Source organism: Cyanistes caeruleus, chromosome 17 (assembly GCF_971803275.1).
Source record: "Cyanistes caeruleus chromosome 17, bCyaCae1.hap1.1, whole genome shotgun sequence".
NCBI lineage: Eukaryota > Metazoa > Chordata > Aves > Passeriformes > Paridae > Cyanistes > Cyanistes caeruleus.
In genome coordinates this window covers 6,058,168-6,080,178 of record NC_141717.1, presented here as the reverse complement: position 1 = coordinate 6,080,178, position 22,011 = coordinate 6,058,168, and the positions used below count along the sequence as shown (strand labels likewise).

The 22,011-nt window shown below is 43.7% G+C and overlaps 1 protein-coding gene across 2 annotated transcripts in view; it reads right to left on the bottom strand.

Annotated features, from left to right (window-relative positions):
- Positions 1–22,011, bottom strand: part of LOC147650030 (uncharacterized) — a 184,601-nt gene that overhangs the window by 34,628 nt on the left and 127,962 nt on the right. Inside the window, exon 3 of one of the 2 annotated variants that reach the window (XM_086854515.1) lies at positions 12,404–12,528. The exons of the other annotated variant lie outside the window; for it this stretch is intronic. Within the exon in view, the coding sequence (XP_086710641.1) occupies positions 12,404–12,513 (110 nt within the window). The 5' untranslated portion in view covers positions 12,514–12,528. The remainder of the gene's footprint in view (positions 1–12,403; positions 12,529–22,011) is intronic. 2 annotated transcript variants of the gene reach the window in all.

Below are 22,011 nucleotides of genomic sequence, written 5' to 3'. Positions count from 1 at the left end.
TGGCTTGCTGTGACTTGGAAACCACTACAAAACCATTCCTTGCCAGAAGCACACACAGGCTTGTAATCCTTTTCTAAGTATTAGTTTTGGAAAATGGCTTTAGAGCATCTTCCAAATCTTTGCAACCCAAGCCTGAGCCTTACAGCAGAGTGCTCTGAGTGCCCTGCTCCCACCCTCTACATCTCACCTCACTGCTGCAGTGCCCAGCCTTGCTCTGTAAATGCTCCACTCTGAGAGGTGCCACATGCCAGAAGCAGTGCCATGGTTGGTGCTGGAAAGCTGCTTTCCCCCAGGCAGCCCCCGTGCGTGGGGCCCAGTCTGGTACTGCAGAGATGGGATGCAACTCTCTCCTCAAAGCAAGGCAATAAACAGCAACAGGAGTTAATAAATCTGATAAAATGAAGAATTTTCATCTAAAAATAAGATGAAAAGGAGAAGGAAGATGCTCTGCTGACAGGTTTGCCTTCAGATATGTCCCCTGAAGCACCAGCCTGCACTGGGGGCTGTGCAGTGCCCTGGTGGGGATGGCAGGAGCTGTGCAGAGCTGTGTCTCTGCTTTCCAGCCCTGTGCTGCCAGTGGTGGGGATTCCAGCAATGAAATCCAGTGAACAGCACCTTGACATTGGAGTCTGGAAATCAGAACAAATCTTTGGGCAAGTCCTGGACTCAGACTACCAATGTTTTCTTTCTAAATCTGTTTGTCTTATCCTTTAGACAGGAAACAATTTGCTGGAGAGACAATTTTGCCATGAATATGTAAAATTCTCCATAGACCCTTGGGGGGATATCCTATATCATAATAAGCAAAATAACTTAGATTAAATTGTGAAAGTACCATCTCTCTAGTGATGTTACAGGGATAAGTACATTTTTAATGCATGTGTACATATTTCTGAATGCATATCAGCACACACAAACATATATAGGGCAGGTTTAGGCTGGATATTGAGAGGAAATTCTTTAGTGTGAGGGTGATGAGGCCCTGGCACAGGTTTCTCAGGGAAGCTGTGAATGCCCCATCCCTGGAATTGTCCAAGGCTGGGTTGGATGGGGCTCTGAGCAGCCTGGGATAGTGGAAGGGGGTGGAATGAGATGCTTTTTAGGGTCCCCTCCAACCCAAATAATTCCAAGGTTCTCTGATTCAGATTTCAGGTGTAGATGATCATGTAGGTTCCCTGGCAGGAAACTCCTGGCCGTGCCCAGCAGTGTGGAGGGGCAGGGTCAGTCAGGGCCTGTCCTCGCTCTGCGAGTGGCCCCGGCAGCTCCGGTGCCACAGCGGGGCCTGTGCAGGTGACATCCCCCTCAGGAGGGACACAGCACTCGCTGGGCCAGGCCTGAGCACTGGGACAGCAGCACACCACAGTCCCTGCCCTCATTATACACAGATCTAGTAACCTACTTTGTCAGAAAAGCCCTGAACGAGATGGGGTGGCTGGGGACTGGAGCAGCAGCTCTCTGTCTCGTACATCTCTGCGCTGTCACTTCACCCCACTGAGATGCAGCATAAGAAGCAAGGCAGGGAGGAATTTTTCATCTGCCTGGCACAGAGAGACCTTGCTGCTGCTAAAGCCTTTGATTTACTCCCTGCATGAACACCAGATTCTTTTCCCATGGCAGAGCTGCCTGTGAGCAAGGTTCTGATGTGCTGGTGCTGTCACCCTCTGCTGTCACCACGCCTCCTGTGAACCCCCCTCACAGAGGGGCAGGAGGCAGGAATGCTGCTCTGAATGGGTCTGTCAATGCAATTCAGCCTTCCACAGAAACATCCTGCTCTCAGGTTTCTGAGGGAATCACTGATGCTCTGCTGACTTACATCAGATACAGTTTAGGGATACTCTGTTTTTGGAGAGCTGGACAAGATGCTGGGAACAAAGAGAGGACCACTCAAAGGCCAGTACAGGGATTGCCAGGGAAGTGACCCTGGGAGAGCCTGACACCCTGGCTATGCAAGCTGCTGACCCCCAAGTCTCTGTTTCCAGGTGATCTGGCAGGTGTCACCTTCCTTTATTTAAATGACAGATATTTATATATAAATGTGTGAATCTCTGCTTCCAGAAGACAAGGAGAAGAAAACAGAACTCACATTCAAGCCTTCTTCTGGGATGAAATGACTTGCAACCTGCAAATGACTTTTAAGATAACTTCAGTGTAGCCTGAATATGAAGTATTCAAACTTAATTGTACGCACTGAGGAGCAAACAAAACTGTCTAAACACAAGTTTTCTCACTCAGTTTCATTTCCCAGGGACTCACGTTGAAGGGATATTGTTTTCTTTCAGGCATTAACTGCTGAGATATAAAATTTCTGGACCAAAGCATCCATGTGAGAGAATGGATATTATTTGTGGACCAGCAACATATTGTTCACTTCATTGGTGAGATATTTTCTATTACAAAGACTTTATGATAGCTGTTCCAGCTGCAGGTCACACAGCTCACATCATTTTCAGTGTGTGAACACTGGATCAGCTTCCTATGGAGGTGCTTTGTGCCTCCCAAACACCACTTGGACAATACTGCTGGGACAAACACAGAATCACACACTGCACATTTAGCAGGCTAAAGGCCACAGAGAAACCTGTCATTTCCAGTACAGCTATCCAGTGCTTTAGCAGATAAAAACCCTTGCAGAGGGTCCTACCAGGTCAGAGCAAATCTTTTGGCAGCTGTGGGTCCTTCCTCTGCCTGCTTGAGCCGACTTGGCAAAGTTGAGGAGCAGAGGGTTCCTTCTCCTGGTGCCTGGGTCTGCAATGTGAATGATGTGTTCAAAATGCCTCTGGGATTTCCAGGGAGATTCTCCAGGGAGGAGAACATTTCTGGCTTCTGGTGCCCTGCAATGTGCTGCTGGAAGTTATGCTCTGCAAGCTTTTGGCCTATGGCCCACTTTCATTTTCCTTCTGTCAGAAGATGACTTACTTGAGTTTGCAAACATCTCCTGCACATACAAAATTTTGAACAAACATTACTCAAAAAATTTTTCATCCAATTTTACTGCCCACATCTCCTATGATCAGTTCAGTCAGGTGCCTATTTTAAAATAAACTTTATTTTACAGTAAACAAGTATACTGGTGTAAAAAGAACTCTACAAAGTTCATCCTATTAGATGTATTCCACTGCCCATAGTAATCCCTTTTTGTTGTAATCAAGCACAATTTCCTAACAGCACAGATCAGGTTCAGAAGCTGTTTGTCCTCATGTTTGTGACCTAGAATACAGCCCCCAAAACTATATATATGTTTATGCATATATTCTTTAATTTATGCTGGAGATGCAGGAAACCAGAAGGGTTCCCTTCCCTGCCTCAAAGTCATGCACCAGATATGTTTTTTCCACATCTCTGCATGCTCCAAATACAAGGAAAGGTATTAGAAATGTTTGCTAATCAGTTTCTCCTGTGGCCTTTAGCCTGCCTTTTCAGAACAAGTGATCCAGGACATCTTTGCCCATCTGGCTCTTCACAAAAATGCCCTTCCTGGATGATGGCTAATTAGGCAATATAATAGTTTATCCTTCTGATTTACTCAGCAAAGCAAACAGTATGCTGGTGTATTTATTCATGGCATTTATGTAACTGTTTGCACATAGGTATTTCAGTGACTGTGAAATAATTATGATATTGAATTAGCATAAACGTTGCATTTCTCAGCTCACAAAATGCCCCCTTTTGATTTCGGGGGCAAAAAGGAGTGGGAGGATGCTTAAACATTTGAGAATGAAACATGCTCATTAACTATAGCTCAGTTTATGAACTTCAGAGGTTAAGCATTAGCTACAAAATTTCTTTTAATCAAGATGGATCAAGCTTCTCCACTTAAACGCATTATCCAAATTTGCAGTCTTCTCTAGTTAATGAGTCAGTCTGAATTAGCCTTTCAAAAGAATTAAGGGAAAAGAATCAACACTTTGATGGTGTTTGAAGCACAAGTTGAAGTAATTGAATCAATGTGTTAAATCTTAGATGAGATCTTCTAATCTGTAAAACAGTGATCGAGAGCTGTGTGACTGAAACCAGATGCAGTGGCTAATTTGGATGAATTATTCTGTGCAGGGAGGTCTCCCTCAACAGCAGTCTGCCTGAAAGCAAAATTTGCTTATATTCACCCTGCTTGGAAAAGGAACAATTAGGGTTGAAATGTACCATCTCTTGCTGGTGCATTCCCCTGTGACTTCAAGAAAGATTTTTGTTTTTTAGGTCAAGGCTCATACCTGAATGTGTTGTGAAAACAAGACTTAGAGCGACTCTCTTGGGAGTCCACCAGGGAGGGATAATAAAACTTTCATCTTTCCAGGTCTCTGGGATGAGGTCAGTTAGCAGATAGGCTCTCTGCATTCACACTGCAAACCTACTCTGAAGTTTACCCACATCATTAATTTGGGAAATTCCTGTAACAGCCCATGAGGAGAAATCCTGTCTCCTCAAAGAGTACTTTAAAGGGACCTCTTTTAACTTATAATGGACCAGATCCCTCAAGATTCTGATGAGATCCTGGATGTGTATCTAAAAAAGGAGCTGTTTGAGCATTTTCCTGCCAGAATAAGTTGTTAAAAGGAGAAGTCATTGGTCTCCCTGGGTCCCTGTGTTAGTCCTGTCCCCTGGCTGCCCACTCTGTGTAACTCCCTTCGAAACAAAGACCACATTACTTTTGTTAGAAATTTCAATAGCAGTCAGAGTCAATTTCTGTAATTAAGATGTGATGAAACAACAACCAACCAAGCATTTTTTTCCAATAAAGTATTAACTTCAAAGCTATTTATATGCTTAAATGTGACCCATAAAACCACCCATCCTTTGATGTTCTCCAACTGCGAGTGACTCTACTCAGTGACAAAGCTCAAAGGACAAATAAAAGTGGGCATCAAAACCCAGCTCTGAAAAAAGTACAGCTGTGTTCAGGAAGGGATAACTGTTCTCTTTATGGCTGCTGAAAGCTGCAGAAATGCACAAAACCCTTCTGAACTAGGAGCTCCTTAAAAGGAGTGTGTTAAACCTGCTGACAAAGACTTCTACCCAAAATGAAATAGAGAAAACAGTTGAGTGCAAAGCTGGCCAGGGGAGTTCCAGGCACAGGAGGGATGGAGGCACAGCAGCACCTTGCTCAGCCCTGGGCACGCTCTGCACACCTGGGATGGAACCCAGGAGCTGAGGAACAACTCAGCAATGTGTGTGAGACAGCACTCCCAGCTTGTTTGGTATCTCATTCATTCAACGGGTGGAATTCATTTCCTCACTCGTTCCCTCTGTTTTTTATTCCCTCCTCATTCTCTAAATTGCAGAACCCTGGGCCTGGGCACGCAGGGTGCCTGCCCTGGGCTGTGGAGCCCCTGCTGTCCCTGAGGCCCAGAGGCTCCAGGGCTGCACAGGGGCTCGGGTGGGATCTGCCCTGCAGAGGGGATTTGCTGTCCCACAGACACGAGGGAAGGACAAAAGATAAATCCTCAGGCATGGTTAAAAACAGGTTTTCCTTCCAGCAGAGAGAAGGAAAAAATAAAAAAGGGGGTGGGAAATGCCATGCAGAATAGAGAAGATCTGAAGAAAACACATAATGTAACCAGATTTCTGTGTGGGAGAAATGAGCACTGACAAAATTCACATGTCTGAAGGGAATTTAATTGAAAGATTAAACATAAGTCAAGACTCAGAGGCCCAAAAGCAAAAGATATCATGCTTTAAAAGTAGCAAGTCATGCCCTTGCTTAAAAGAGATTTTGTTTAACCACGTGCCTTGTACTGGCACAGCCTGATTAAACTTCTTATAAGAATCTGAGGCCCATTAACTATGAATTTTTTAAGTTTGTTTTTTATAAAAAGACAAAGCACATGTCAAAGCAAGTACAAGATGGTTATAGCCAATCTCTTTTCCAGCACACACAGATATGCTCCACTGATCACTGACACACACACACACACACACAAATAAATTAATAGATAGACTGCACAGGGTTTTAGAGGTAAGAAATGGAAAAGATCTATTAAGGTCAGCTTGCCCAGCTCCTAGCTAAAGTAGACAGCTTTTCCTATGAATTGTTTACCCAAGTTTCTAGAAAACTTTCCCTTGGACTAAAGAAAGTGTTGTATAATGCTCTTAGTAGTACCAATATTTCCCCTGTGCTGAAATAGCTGGATGCATTTCTGTGTGTTTAAAATATTATTTCCCTGGTAGATATGGGTATAAGGTTCCCACAGCCTAAGAGTCCAAGCTCATATGGGTCCCTCCAAGGGCTCAGCTGATACCCTCTGTCCTCGTCTCCTGGAGGAGAGGATGTGAGGGACATTCAGAGCTTGGCAGCTCAGAGAACCCACAGCAAAGCAAGGCTGAGCCTCTGGCTGGGGATGGGAGCTGCAGCAGAGCTGCTCTCACCCCAGCACATCCCCATGTCCCCCTCTGGGCTCAGGCAGGGACATGTTCCAGGCTCCCAGGTTCTCTGGTGGCCCAAAAACAACCACAGAGCCAAACAGGGAGGAAATCAGATGGTTCAACCTTCACAAGAACATCCAGGGCATTAGCAGGAGCTTTGCTGAGCACAGCAAGGTAGTATTGAGGGAGAAAAAACCTCTCAATATTAATATTATATTTATGGAGTTTTTTTTAAAGATGCATTGAGCTTCAGAGTTAGTAAAAGTATTATAAATAATTGCTGAGAAATGCAGGCCAGTCTGGACCAGGGTTTGATGCCTGAGGGAGTTTCCAGCAGCCCTGGGTGCAGCTCCACACAGCTCCAGCAGGTTCCAGGAAATAGTAAAACTGTAATTGTTTGTTTCAGATTTCTATTTTAATAAGGACAAGGAATGAGATAGAAGTTGTGAGGGTAAAAAGCTGAACTGTTAACACATGACTTCTGTGATTAGATTAATGAAATACCAGAGGATCCAGGTCTGGACATGATAAAAATAGAGAAATTGCAATCATTTTCATGCTGTGAGAGCAATTAGAAAAACAATGACATATTTTAGCAAGTATTTTCTTTATCTATAATGAGAGAAAAAATGGTAACACAACAATGTTGTCTCCCTTAGAAAAGACTGAATTGCAATGAAAAATCATTTCAAGGTTTATTTCAGCTTTCGTATTTCAGCTTTGATGAAGTAAAACTTGTGGTAAATTGATAGGAGTACAAGTCTTGCTTTTCTTTTGATCACAGGAGACTTGTTTTTTAACAGTGAAAATCTAATATATTTGAGTGAACTAAGCAGGGAATTATTGCACTGCTGATTGCATATTTTTATAAGTAGCAGTTATTAATTGTTTTCTGTCTGCCTTAATACTGTCAATTGATTTAGCAGTAGATAAATAATGATATATAGTTACAATACAAATGTTACTGTGCAATGACACAAATACCCGTAATCCTAAAAGGGATATTTATGTTGCTGAAATAAGTCATTCTAACTCTCCTCCTGACCGTAGATTTCCCCACCAGTCATAATATTCTTACTAATCGTCACAATTTAAAAAACTCTCAGCAAAACAGCCACAAGACCCCACAGAACACAGAATCTTACAGTCATTTCTTTTTAATTTTTGATTCTAAAAATAAAATCAATTTTGTGCACACTAAAACTCAGAACTGAGAATTTCTTCATACCTGAAAAATAACAATTATGCGATATAGTGAATCTTTTTGCTCTATCATACCAAATATATATCAATAACCCATACAAAATCAGCACATAAAAATGGGTTTGTGTTGCTATTTTTCCTCACAAAGGAGTCACTCCCAGGTCCATGTGGCAGCAGCTGATCCCAAGAGATGCAGCCAGCAGGCAGATCCACGCTGGAACATTCTGGCAGAGGGAGCAGCTGCTGGCTCCCTTCCCCCTGCAGGATAGGCAGGCTCCAGCCTGAGTCCCAGGGCTGCTCTGGAGGTTGTTGATGCCATCACTCTGTTTCTGCATTGCCAACGTGTCTCCTTGCCCTGGCTGTGGCTCTATTGAACAAAAATCTGCATTTCCACAGACTCACAGAATGAACTGGGTTGCAAAAGTCCTTTGGAGACCATCAAGTCCACCCTATGACCTAACAGCTCATCAGCTAAATGCTGGCACCAAGTGCCATGTCCAGGCTTCTGCTAAACACCTCCAGGGACAGGGACCCCACCACCTCCCTGGGCACTGCCCAGTCACAGTGAAGAGTTTTTTCCTCATGTCTAACCTAACCTTTTGTGCTGGTCCAGACATGCTGCATCATCTTGCTGGTCCCTGGGGTCTGGGGAGGGGGCAAACACTCAGGGCTGTCCCCAGGGCTGGAGGCTGCTCTGCAATGCAAGGGTGCAGGGAAATGAGATTGTCACATGCCAGGTGCTGCTCACCATCTCTTGGTGGGGCTCCGTGTCCCTGGCTGCTCTCACCACAGCACATTGTTGGCATGCATAACTTCTAGCAGTTCATTTAAAAAATCAAAAGGTTTGAAAACCGTGAGAATATCGTAGAGAAGAGACAAAATTCCCTTCCAAAGGTTTCTGAGACAAAGGGTTCCTGTTGTTCAGTGAGCTCTCCACGTGCCTTTGCTGTAGATTATGAAGGAGGTATGTGCATAGGATGTAGCTTTGAATCCTTATTTACAGATGGTAAAGTAGTAACTTATTCAGATCCTCCACTGTTGTCTCTGCATAATACACAAAATTAAAAAACCTTTTGGGTTGAAAATGACACCCCTATTCATTAATTTTACCAGGGCTGTGAAGAGCTTTTGTATGAGGTTATGTAAACTTCCCTCCACCAAGTAAGGATGTCATTTGCAAAGAATCCAATAGCTGTTTCTGGGCAAGTTTAGAACCACATTTCTAAAGATTATTTTATGTAACAACCCTTAAAGATCAATTTACATTGAAATAAGTTGAAATTATATTTCTGTTATGTTATGAGCAGCTTTCAATTCTGTGGTGAATGATGTCAGCTGCCATTTGACATTTCAGTGTAGGATCTGACTTACTTGTAACCTCTTCATCTACTTTAATGAAAGGCAGTTTATTGTAACCTACATTTTATTTCAGCCATCTGATCTTGAAGTATTAAAGCAGATTTCTAAGCATGAATTCAACTTGTTCAGTCTGCTCACCTGTGACAGTAAAAACAGCAGGCACCTTGGTCTTTGGCGTGGGCTCCCTGAATTATCAATATTCTCCTACCTTGGTATGCAGACTGCTTCTTCATCAGGACTGTGGATGGTGCTGAACACCTAAACCTTCTAATCTACTGCAAGTTAATTTATTTTCTCCAGGAACTGTACAAAAGATGCCTCTATAAATTGCAATTGTTTTGACCAAATAAGCCAAACCCTGCTAATGAAAACAGATTCAGCTGACAATAAAGGCACAAAGCTGGGATACCACAAAGTTCCTCAATTGTTAAATTTAAAATCTTGCTCCATACAAAATGACTATGGCATAGAAAATTGCAATATAACTAATTCATGGATGTTTCTTATTTAAAATATGCTTTTTATAAATGTCTTTAAATGTGCCTTTGAAAAAGCAAGGCTTGCTCTCAAACCAGCACTGTTCTGAAAATGCTGTGACACTTCAGACAGTAAGTTTCATACATGTTGGAAGACATACCAGTGGCTCATCACTTTGAATTTCTGTTCAGGTTGTTAGTCATAACTAATCTCACATTTTGTAGAATTGTTTCCTGATTCCTTTTCTACACTGAACAATTTGATTAAGTCTAATGAATGGATCTTTTGGGATTCTTTATAAGTGAGCATAAAAGGAAATAAAAAGGTGTTTTGGCAACAATCTCTTTGAAGTCAATTTATCTAGAGAAGAAAAATTTATTTGATAACTATCTACTGCAAAATTACAAATTATTATAGAATTGCATAAAATGTCTGCTGTACTCTTGAACTGTAATTGTCAAAGGAGAATTTCATTTAATCTTACTGGAGGGCACTTTCCATTTATTTGACCTGAATTCTTTGATACTTTTATTCTAAGTATTTTATGATTCATAATGTCATTCTTTAGTCCATGTATAGCAGCCTCCAGAAGCAGAGATGGCTGAAGAATGGCAATTTCAGTTTGTGACATGTTTTGTAGATTTTTCTTTTTCCATTTCCATACCACTTTCCACTCACACTTTCAAACATACTTTTGGTGTAGGATTCAGTCAAAACACCCATTTTGCAACTCAAGAGGGTCAGACATTTTATTCAGAGTGTCTTTTTTTTTATTCCTTAGTCTGTCCCCAGAAACCTTTCCATCACAAACTTTGAATCAATACCCTCCTTTTAAACAGGCAGGTTTAGCAAACCAGCTTATTGACCTGAGGAAAAAAAGACCCTTCCAACCAGAGCAGCTCTGAAGATGCCAGAAATGCTGCAAAATACTGAGAGCTTGACATTGGTTAAAATAATTCAGAAGAAAACAGGTTTTGCACTGGCTGCTAAATACTGGTAGTACTTGAACATTATTCAAATCAGTGTGAGCTTGAGCAGTGGCTCCTGGAGTCACATGAAGACTGCTAGGTTCAGCAGAGGTACTGAAACAAGGACATTGCTTTCCAAAGGTTTCTACAAATATTTCTTGGTGGTCTGATACAGAATTCAAGGCATAAAAACTCAGTAAACTTGAATGTGATAGCAGAAAGGTAGTCTGGAAACTTTTATTCATTTTGCTGAAGAGTGGAAATAAATGGGATAAAGAAATAGCTGTTCCACAGTTTAAGTGATTTTAGCTGTTGCCTTTTTCTGTATGCATTGTGGAAAAATATGATGTAAGTCATTAAAATCCGGTGATTTATAGGTTTATGTAGCCAATGTTGCTTGCTCAAGAACTAAAACAATTAAATCCCAGCTTCTGAACCTCTTTTGAAGAGATTGTACCTGGCAGGTTCATTTCTATTTACTTGTTACTCCAATCTAGAAATAAATTAGAACTATTTCAGCTGAAAAAAAGCCTTAATCTATTTTTCCAAATGACTGGCTTGAAAACAAACACGTCAGGGGTCCTTTGTGATAACTTGTACATGCCCTGTGCTCTGCAGGGACTGCCAGGCCCTTCACCACAGTGAACACCAGGGAAATGGGGACTTTTCACCTCCCCAGAAAAAACAGGGAGGGAAGAAAGGCCCAGAAAGATCAGTGAACCAGCCAGAAATGTGGCACAGACACTGGGAATTGCAGGCAAATGGTCTGAGCCACAGGGTGGTGTCACACAAAATTTGCTGCACAGCTGGGAAAGGTGAGGCTGGGACGGGCACAGCGAGCTCCCGGGAGCAGGGGAAAGAGCAGCTGGGAAGTTTCTCTGTGGTGAGGGACAGAGCCAGGCCCCATCTAATCATGTTGGACATTATTCTATTGAAAGTCTCCTCTGCCAGATTCAGAAAGCCAAAGCCTCATCTATGTATTAAAAATTGTTTAACACTTGGCCCAAGAGCTGGAGGCCTGACATTGCTGTTCTGTGTTTATGTGCCTGGTCTTGCCATGCCTGGTGTGTGCACAGATTGAAAGAAAAGAAGCAAAGTCCTTATTGGAGAGGGGATTTGGTATCTGCAGCAATTTCTCATGGCCCATTGCATCCTCTATCACTGTGCTGGGAAGAGAGGTTATTCTAATATTGCTACTACTAATGTTGAGATTAAAATATTGGATGGGGACTGAGAAATTCAGAGTTAATTTTCTGACTCTGTCAAAAAGCAGTCTAGAGGAGTTAGTTAAATCATTTAATCTCTGTGCCTCACATCCTTATCATCTGACAATTTTGTATCTCACAGGGCTGTTATGAAATGCAGTGCATTAATGTGAGTCATTTCCATTCTGAAATGATGGTTTCCATGTACTTGGGGAGATTGAGGCTTTCTATTTGCATGAAAGCAGTTGTTTGCTCATGAAGTGTTAGTCACAAAGCAGCAGTACGGCAAAAATGCCTGTCATTCAGCAAGCTGTGACTAATGCTGTTTCCACATCTGTATCGACAGCAATTCAGGTGGAAATGATTTTCCATTTAAAATGCATTGATTTTTATTTGTTGCAATAAACTCAGGCAGACAGACCCTTTGATACCAGAGCAAGGATTCAGACAGATAGGTCTGTCTGGGCACGTTTGTTTGGCTCAAGTGGGAATGGAATCAGAAAAACCCCAAAATATTACCTAGATATTAGATAATAATAGATGACCATTAAGGGAAGAGGCAAATTGAATTTGATTTTAAAGATACTTTTCAATGGCTGTATTCCACAGTTCTGAGAAACTTGGTTTCAAGGCAGCTCCTCCTGAATATGGTAGCTGAACTTATTATTTATTTGTTTGAAAATTGTCTCCTGGAGTCCTTGATATCAGAAATGTGCTGAATATTTGGCAGTAGCTTGTAAACACATTTTGTAACAGAGTTCATAGCATTAAAAAAAATATATCCTTGTAAATTGAGCAACATTAAAATCTCTTGATCTTGGGAGTAAAGCTTACTCCATGGCTCCTTTGGCTGTCCCTGTGTGCTGAGTTGCAGACACAGCAGGAAGCCTGGCACTGCTGGGTGCTGTGGCTGCACAGCTGCCTGCAGAGGTTGCTGATGGCATTCTGCAGCATCAGTCCTGATTCACCCTGAGCCCTGCAGATCCTGAGACCCAACAGCACCCTCTGAGTCACCAGTGTTCTGCTGCTGGCCCTGCACCCAAAAATCCATCTGTGATCGAAACAACACAATATCTGACAGTGATATGTGAGTAGAAACAGGTGCAGTTTACTCTGAACAGCAGAGAGCAGACTGAGAAGGAACTGTTTAGTGGAGGTTAATATCACACTGCAAAGAACATTAATAAAGGAAAATAAGAAACAGGCGATGCAGCAATTTCTGACCAAAATAGAACAACCTCCAAAACAAATACTCTTCTCTTACTTCATTCTCAAGCTTACAGCTCCTGTAGTGTAATAATTACTTTGATGATTTCTGAAGGGGATTCTATTTTTCTCTGAAAATGTTTACAGCCCCATCAGATCTAATTATTCCTGGCTTTTTCTTCTGCAGTTTTTCAAAGAGATTGAGTACAACAGCATTTATCTTTTCAAGAGAGGGAGAAAGGAGATAAGAATTGTGAGGTAGCTATCCTCCTAGGATATGGGCTTTTACATTTCCAGATAAATGAATATATTTAACTAGACCATAATAAGTAAAACCTTCTATTTCATTGTGTTGAAATAGATCATGTTGGCCTCTTATTATCATTTATTATTTATTTTAATTAGTCTTAATTGCCATGCCAATTCTCATTTTAGTAGATACTGAGATGATTAAGAAGAAAACTTTCCCAGAGCCATGCTGACAGTATTTGAAGAGCACTGATGGCCCCTCCACAACCAGAATTCGTTCCAGCACCAAGTTATGGCTGCAGCTGTGCTGAACCTTCAGCCCTTGCCAAGCCATCGCCCAGGGCTCCCCTCTGGTGCCGTCCCTGCAGGGGCAGGAGAGCAGGGACAGCCCTTCCCTAACACCAGCGCCAGGCTTTTATGGATCCTGGGACACTGCATTTCAGGGCCTGTTTAGTGAGGCAAGGGGCAGCTGAACTACCTTGGCAGCTTCTCTGCTGGCCACTCACTGCCAGGGAATGGCAGGATGAGTCTCAGCTTGTGCAGGAGGGCTGGGGACAGCAGTACCATGCAGTATCTTCCCTTGTTATGACTTTAACTCAGGTTTGGCTGCATCCCACAAACAGACCAAGCCTTCCTTCCTGCACAGGTAATTAGCAGCAGTCTAATTTCTCAGGAGAGAAATCTCATCTTGGTCAGCGCTGGGACCCATCAGGACATTTTCTCACCCCAGACACAGGCAAGCATGCAAGCCTAGAAGACAGCAGAGAAATGGCTGTCATATATTGTTCAGAAAACTTAGCAGGAAGCCCTTGTTTACCTCCTAAAATTAACAGAGAAGAGCCCCTGGTGACTCTATCACGCTGCTGGCAAATGGAAAGAGAGAGGGGAAAATAAATCTGCCCTTCGTGTGCCTGGCATTGTGCATTTCACAGCTGAAAGCCTGTGGCAGAGGCAGTAATGAACCAGGTCACAAGTGAGATCTAAACTAAACCCATTGCTGGTATTTTTAACTATCAGCACAGAGAAAAAGAGGACAGAAAAGACGCCAGTCTCTTAGACAACTCCAAATCAGTTGGATCTGGCCAACAAGTCGGGTCCTTGGATGAAGGCCACAGCTCTTTGCCAGTACTCTGAGTCCTTGGCACTACTCTGGGCTGGGGCAGCCGGGCACCAGGGCTGGTGCTCACTGCAGAGCAGGGCAGGGCAGAGAGGTGTGTGTGAGTCCTGCTGTAACCCAGCAGAGCAGAGCAGGGCAGAGAGGTGTGTGTGAGTCCTGCTGTAACCCAGCAGAGCAGGGCAGAGAGGTGTGTCTGTAAGTCCTGCTGTAACCCAGCAGGGCAGGGCAGAGAGGTGTGTGTGAGTCCTGCTGTAACCCAGCAGAGCAGAGCAGAGAGGTGTGTGTGAGTCCTGCTGTAACCCAGCAGAGCAGAGCAGAGAGGTGTGTGTGAGTCCTGCTGTAACCCAGCAGAGCAGGGCAGGGCAGAGAGGTGTGTGTGTGAGTCCTGCTGTAACCCAGCAGAGCAGAGCAGGGCAGAGAGGTGTGTGTGTGAGTCCTGCTGTAACCCAGCAGAGCAGAGCAGGGCAGAGAGGTGTGTGTGAGTCCTGCTGTAACCCAGCAGAGCAGAGCAGAGAGGTGTGTCTGTGAGTCCTGCTGTAACCCAGCAGAGCAGAGCAGAGAGGTGTGTCTGTAAGTCCTGCTGTAACCCAGCAGAGCAGAGCAGGGCAGAGAGGTGTGTCTGTAAGTCCTGCTGTAACCCAGCAGAGCAGGGCAGAGAGGTGTGTGTGAGTCCTGCTGTAACCCAGCAGAGCAGGGCAGGGCAGAGAGGTGTGTGTGAGTCCTGCTGTAACCCAGCAGAGCAGGGCAGAGAGGTGTGTGTGAGTCCTGCTGTAACCCAGCAGAGCAGGGCAGAGAGGTGTGTGTGAGTCCTGCTGTAACCCAGCAGAGCAGGGCAGGGCAGAGAGGTGTGTGTGAGTCCTGCTGTAACCCAGCAGAGCAGAGCAGAGAGGTGTGTCTGTAAGTCCTGCTGTAACCCAGCAGAGCAGAGCAGAGAGGTGTGTCTGTAAGTCCTGCTGTAACCCAGCCCTGCTCACACAGCCTGGCCTGGCTCCAGCACTGCCCAGGTGCTCTGGCAGCCCTTTGGCAGCTCCCTGGGCACGGCTGTGGGACTGCACCAGCCACAGCTCCTTCCCCATGGCCTCGTGGCCAGAGCAAGGCAGAGCAGGGCTGGCTGCCTGGAGGAGATTGTGCTTCTGCAATGGCCACATGAACAAACACACTCAGGCTTCCTCTGGGGGCACAAAGGGATGGCCAGGTTTTGGCAAGATAACTCTGACAAAACCAAACATTGTTTACTGAAAGGTTTCCCTCTTCTGAGAACTCTGATTTGTCATCCTGAATTGAAGTCCAGTTAGGAGTAATTTTACCATTCAGGAGTGTTTGCTTCAGTCATTAATATGTTGTGTGGCAGTTTGTCAGATGCTTTCCAATTAGCAATTTTTAAGTGCCCATCATCTGCTCGGTTCCACTTCTCTGGCATAACTGCAATTCAGGGATCAACTAACAGGAGATCAGGAAAGGCAAGGCTTGCGGTGAGATGGAGATGAATATTATTTTAGGGATGTTGTGCATATCCACATCATCCAGATAATAATTGAAAGTCAGTTGCTGGGATGTTTGGAGCAGAAATCAGTCATGAATAACTGAAACATTGAAATAAAGATTTCACCAGTACTATTTTCATTCGTTTGCTTCTTTTTAAAATAATTAAAGGGAAGAAAGAACAAAGCAAGAAAGGGAATATTAATTTAGAAGATTTCAGACTGTACTGAAAAAATAACAGAGAGGTGTGAGAGACTGATAACTTGTACAGCTCCACTACACCAAGCTGTGCAACAGAATACACTGAAACAGAGAGCCAAACCAAACCAAATAACCGTGCAGGAACAGCACACCCAGCAGCAAAGTGATCTGCAGAACAGCAACACAGATTATGCTTAATGAAAACAGGGGAGGACGGAAAAAACGAGAAGGATGAGAGGCAGAATAACACATTCACCTCTTAGACTGTTTTAGTCAAATCTGAATTGCTAACACGGAGAGGGGAGTCATTCTCTGCCTCATTCATCACCATTCCTGCCATGCTCATAGCGTGTTTTAACTGCTATTACGGTAATTGAACGAATGAGGCTGTTTCCAAAACAGATTTGATGTGTTGATGCGGGAAGTTGAACAGCAACAGCCCGACCGAGCACACTCGCAAACGGAGCTGCAGCGAGGGAGCACAAGGGCCTGGTCCAGCCCAGCCCAACACAGCCTGGCCTGGTCCATCCCATCCCATCCCATCCCATCCCATCCCATCCCAGCCTGGCACTGACTCCTGCTGGCCACCCCTGCCTTCAGCTCCAGGGTTTGCTTGTGCTGCTCTTTTTCCCAGTTCTAAGCCCTGGGAAGCATCAGGTGAGCAGACAGGATCCCTGGGGGGCTTATTTGGCTTATTTCTTCTTTTTTTCTCCTCTTTCCTTTTTCCCCCTGCCTGCTCTGCTCTCACATCTGCATGTCCCACACGTGGCAGTTTCAGCCCTGCCAGGTTGGTACAGAAGGGTGAGAGTAGCAGCCCTGTGAGCCTCTGCTTCTGTCACCCCCTGTGAATGGGGCTGCTGCCACAACCCAGCACAAAATGTAAAACAGAGAAGGAGATGAAGTATTTTGGTTTTGTGGGGGAGGTTTCATGTTTGTTTGTTTTGCTGGGTTTTATTCTTAATTGAAAATGCTGCATGTGAAACCACCAAAAACTAACAGAAACCTTTGAAATCTTTGCAATATTACAGACATGAACTGAAGTCTGGGGAAACGCTCACAAGTTGTGCTGACATTACTTTGTGCACTGGTTTTCATCTGTTTACTGCTGCTCTCTGTTTTGTTGATGCCCTTTCCACAGTGTGATTCTGAACAGAGGAAATCTCCAAGCACCTCAGGGAAAAACTCTGAAGACCATAGATTTCAAAACGCTTTTTTTAAATCTCTCTCCCTCCCTCCCTACCTCTCCCACCTTACCAAATGCTTTTTAAGAGTCTATTAGCTTCATTAAAGAGTCAAAAGAAAATCCATCAGCACACTAAGTGTTTTCTCTCTAGTGATTCTGAGATATTTATGGACCTGAAAGATGCACATTTAGGACGCCCCAGATAGTGATAAGAATGTATAGACTTAAGACTCTCTATATTTTTAACTTCATGAGCTAGAAAGATTTATCTAATTAACTAGTTGATATCTATTAATTGGTCCTGCAAAACACAATAATTTATGCTCTTTTCCAAATCATCTTTAGTTTTAGCAAAGTTTGTAACAGTTACTATGGCACCTTCTGGGAGAGAAAGGTTTTAAGTGCAGAGGATTATTGTCTCAGGAATGCTGCCTCAAGCTACAAGCACAGGACCAGTTATCAGGTAGCCCAGCTACAGGCAGCCTGTTAGCATTTGGCATTAAATCTCCCAACTTCCAAAGATTAACTCTTCTCCAAAGGTGACTGTGCCACCAGTGAGGGGCATCTGTGGTTAAACCACTAAACGCTGCTTGTCTGTGTGAGCTATGGGTAGGAAACCAGAGGACACAGGAGATTTATGGATTTTTCTCATTTCCCTTGTGCCACTTGCCAGTAGCAAGTAGGGTTCGAGAGAAAACAACCCTGGCCTTTGCCAGGCAAATGTGGGATGGGTTCTGCCAATGCTGAGCAGCTGTTTCCAGGCAAGAAAGAGCTGTGCTCAGCTCTTTTGTTTTTTGAATCAATTGATTATACAGAGGAGTGATCTGGTTCACAATGTGGCTCTAGAGCAAAATCAAAATAAGTATTTGACCCAGTGTTCACCAGGGAAATTGTTGGTCCATGTCTCGGAGAAGGCACTGCAGACACCTCGTGTTTATCAGCTCTTCCATGTTTGATCATTTGGATATTTATTTGTTGGTACAATTGTTTCCAGTTTCCATATGAAGTGCATGGCATAGAGCTGGGAACTTGGGGTTTTGGCTAGACTGACAGCACTAATGCATTTTTCCTTCTCTGAACTCACATTATTGCAGCCTGTGACATTTGCAGTCCCTTGGTAAATAATCTGGCGTGCTTCACAACTTCCTCTTTCAGAAGTGCTCAGCTATATTGAAACATAAATATATCATCTTCCATTCACATAAAGTCTGTCATTGAAGCAAATCCTGTAATGGTTGAGAGATTTTACTGGGAGCAGAGATTTCTTGACATTTATGCTCTGTATGGGCAACTTCACTTACATGGATATGCAAACACCTTTTAGGCTGCATTAACAGCACAAAGAGGGAATTTGCAGGAGAGAGGAAACACAAGTTAAGTGACAGGAATCGTCTTGGCAGCACAGCATCCTGCTATTGCCTGAAGTGGATTTCATGTGGTTAATCCATGGTAAGAATATTCATTTAAATGGTACTTTGAGGATTTTGAGTGATAGCAAAGAATCTTAATCACTTATTTGTCACTGAGAGGCAAATTCCATGCCTGCACCTCTCCTACTCCAGAGGGGAACACTGCAGCTCAGCGCAGCAGCTCCAGCAGGGCAGCCAGCACTGCTTTCTGCAGCCCTGCACAGCCACACGAGCTCGTGGTCATCCACTGACCTCTGTAAAACCTGTTTATCTTATAATTTCTGTCACAAATTCCTGCTTGAAGGGTTGCATCAGAACAAATCCTCTCGTGTCTATTTAAAGACTGAAACAGGAACAAACTTGTAGTGTCATGAACCAGGGCCAAGGGCCAAGGTCATTTCAGAGGGAGCTGCTCTGAACATAGACATAATTCTAATCTCAATTAACACTTATAGTGCATATCTTAATCATTAAAGCGCTGGAGTTTTATTGCAATCACTAGTATTGCAATGAAAAAAAAAATAATATCATTAAGCTCTTATCTGTGACAAGTTGCTACAATCTTACCAGGAGAGATTTTTAATCTACCTGCAGTAGTAACCAGAGGGGAATTTCAATTTTTAAGATGAGCATTCACCTCTCTGGAAATGAATTTCAAAGCAGCTTTGCAAGTTCCACTGTTTTCCCTTGGTCCCTAAGTAGAGAGCAATTATTGATTGAACTAATTGCTTAGGAAGACAGGTCAAGTTTCAGGTTAAACAGCATCTTGTAAGAAATGTAGTTGCATGCAAAAGAAAAGACAGAGAGGGATTAGCAGCTTACACTTCACTTAGAGGTACGTGTTCTGTGTCAGCACTTGCTCACCATAAATCTGTGTGTTTGGTGTGTAACAAACTCCATTTAGCTCCTTGTTGATTTAGAAAGTATCAATGGCACTTCAGTATGAGCACCCACAGTTCATGGAACCCCGGCTTCCTCAGGAGGCCTTCCAAAAGCCTGATTAAAGCTTTTCCTGTATGCAGGGGAGAAAAGTGCTTGCTAGGGCTGGGAAGGGGCTGTGCCCCTCCTGGCTGCTGCAGCCCTGGGACAGGAGCCCTACAGGAACTGCCCCAAAGGGATCCACAGGCACTGGAGTCCCTTTGCTTTGTGAAGCCTCAGAGCACACACCTGAGGTCCTGTTCCATCCCCCTGTGTCACACAGCCCCACTGATCATCATTCCACAGAAACCAGGAGCTGCACAGGCAAAAACTTCAATTTGAACCTGTGTTTTTTCACTAAGTGTATGAATGGGACCTTATGACTGCAAAATGTTTAAGTCTTGTTAGGTTTCAGTGCAGCATGTTTACTACTTGATTTCTAAAGGCAGTGACAGGAATTAATAAGAATCCTCTGAGCAGTAGCATTATTGATATCATTGTCAGGTGATACAATAATCCATGTGACATTCAGAGTTAAAGCAAAGAGTGTAAAGACTTCAGTTGGGTCGTCCCAGGGTTAAAATACGGAGGCCAAATGAAAAGGCTGGGAAGATGTTCCTTCTGTAGGTGTATGTGTGTGAGACCCACAGGTAAAACACTTTAAAAACAGGTTTTGATTTTTTTACCTTCCTTTTCTCAAAGTACATTGTACTTATTCTCTAGAGCTGAGAACACATCCAACCAAGAGTATCCATTTATACTGCTGAAGTGACAAATTCCACTGAAAAGGGATGTTGAGAACTGTGGCTTTGGAGAAAATGGTTCTCTTAGAGCTTACTCACAGCTCTGGAAAATTGCATCTCCTGGTTTTTTTTCTGATCCTCAAAACAGTCTGGTCTGAAAACCAGGGATTTTTGGAAGACATTCTTCTTCCTGGATGTACTGTATTCTCTAAGTTTTCTTTCTTGATTAACCATAATCCAGCAATATTAGAAGATGTTCTTTGCTTATCTTTCTGCTGTGTGGCTCCTCTCCGAATGATATAAAAAAAAACGTCTGGAGAAGACAAGTTGCCTCACCCACCACCATTATCATTCCAGAAGCCAAGTTAATACCAGAATCAAGGAAAAGCAGTTAAAATTCCAGTGGCTGAATGGATGTAGAAAATCAGCAGCTGTGGACAAGCAGGGGCTCCCTGAGAGAGAAACAGAGGGGCTGCAGGGAGGAATGTCTTGAGCACAGCCACTCCTCCCTTTGGGCCAGGAAAAGGAACACAACAGGGATGCCTCTAAGAGCTGCCAAAAACAAGGTGGGGAGGGCTGTAAGATATTTATGTATCTGAAGTCATGTTTCTTGTACTTGCTAGTCCCAGTGTAGGGAGTTATAGGCAAATATTATCAAAATATCAAACTGTCTACTGAAAGAGGATGTTGAGTCAGGCTCCAGCCCATATTTGGAACTATTAAATTATGGAGTAGCACTGATGTTATCTGCTGACATTTCATTCAGCAGAAAAACTTACTTAAGCAAAGAAGTAATGCTGCAAAAGCAATTGAGGTCAGCGTGACGAGAGCCCTGCAGGAGGAAGGTGTGGGTGTGGTGTGGGGTGCCAGCTTCCCGTGGGTCAGGTGTTGATGGAAGCACTCGTACCACAGAGATAACTCTGAATGTAAACCTGACAGGGACAATAACACCTGGAAAACCCAGCAAGGTGGGAACTGGGAGGCTACACAAACTCCTCCAGCCACCTGCAGAGGGAACCTGGCGGCATATTAATCTGCTGCAGAATCACATCCAGCCCACACAGAGCTGCTTTTTATAGCCAGCTATAATCCAGGTCGCCCACTTCCTCCCAACAACCTCGGCTTTCTCTTCTTCTCTCTTTTCTCTTTCCTGCTCCTGACTGAGATGTGCTGTGTTGCCACAGATTCAGTTTGGAATCAAAGCAGAGGCCGTTTCTGCCACGTGCACACCGGAGCTCCACAAAGGCAGGGAGATGAGGGAGCAAAACTGATATGACAACAAAGAGTAACATCAAACCTAACATGCCAGTGGGAATGGGAAGAGATCGGAGCTAGACACTTCAAAATGTTCTCTGCAGGTGTGAGTTAGACATGCTGCATGTTTTGACTCCTGAGGGTTGGTACTACAAACATTTTGAATTATAGCCACTTTAAACGCCAAAGGAACCTCTCAGCCTGACTCTGAAAATCCATCCATTTAGGATGCAAGCAGAATGAACTTTCAGAAGCATCACTGTTTAACTTTTAGAAATTAAATCTCCTAGACAATGATAGATTATTCTGGATTTATTGTTTTACAGAGGATGTGATATAGCTGGGCTGGGAGGCCAGAGGTTCCCTAAGCTCCCTGAAGTTTAAGGGACTTCAAAGCCCAGAGTTAATATTCCAGTCCAGTTTAATGCTGTGCCATGGAGGGTCACAGCCACAGCTGTAATCTTTCATCCTCTGCACTGTGTGTGCTGTACCCCAGCCCTGAGCTGAGTCCTTGCCATTGACAGGACAGGATTTTGTCACTGCTCTGCAGACCTTTGGCTGCGCTGTGTGTTTGTACAGAACGGGTTCCCCACCGCCTCACACCTCACACTGAGCTGCCTTTAATGCAGAGTGCCACTTTAAGGAGTCAGTGTTTCTGTGCTCTCAGTAGAAATTTCTTT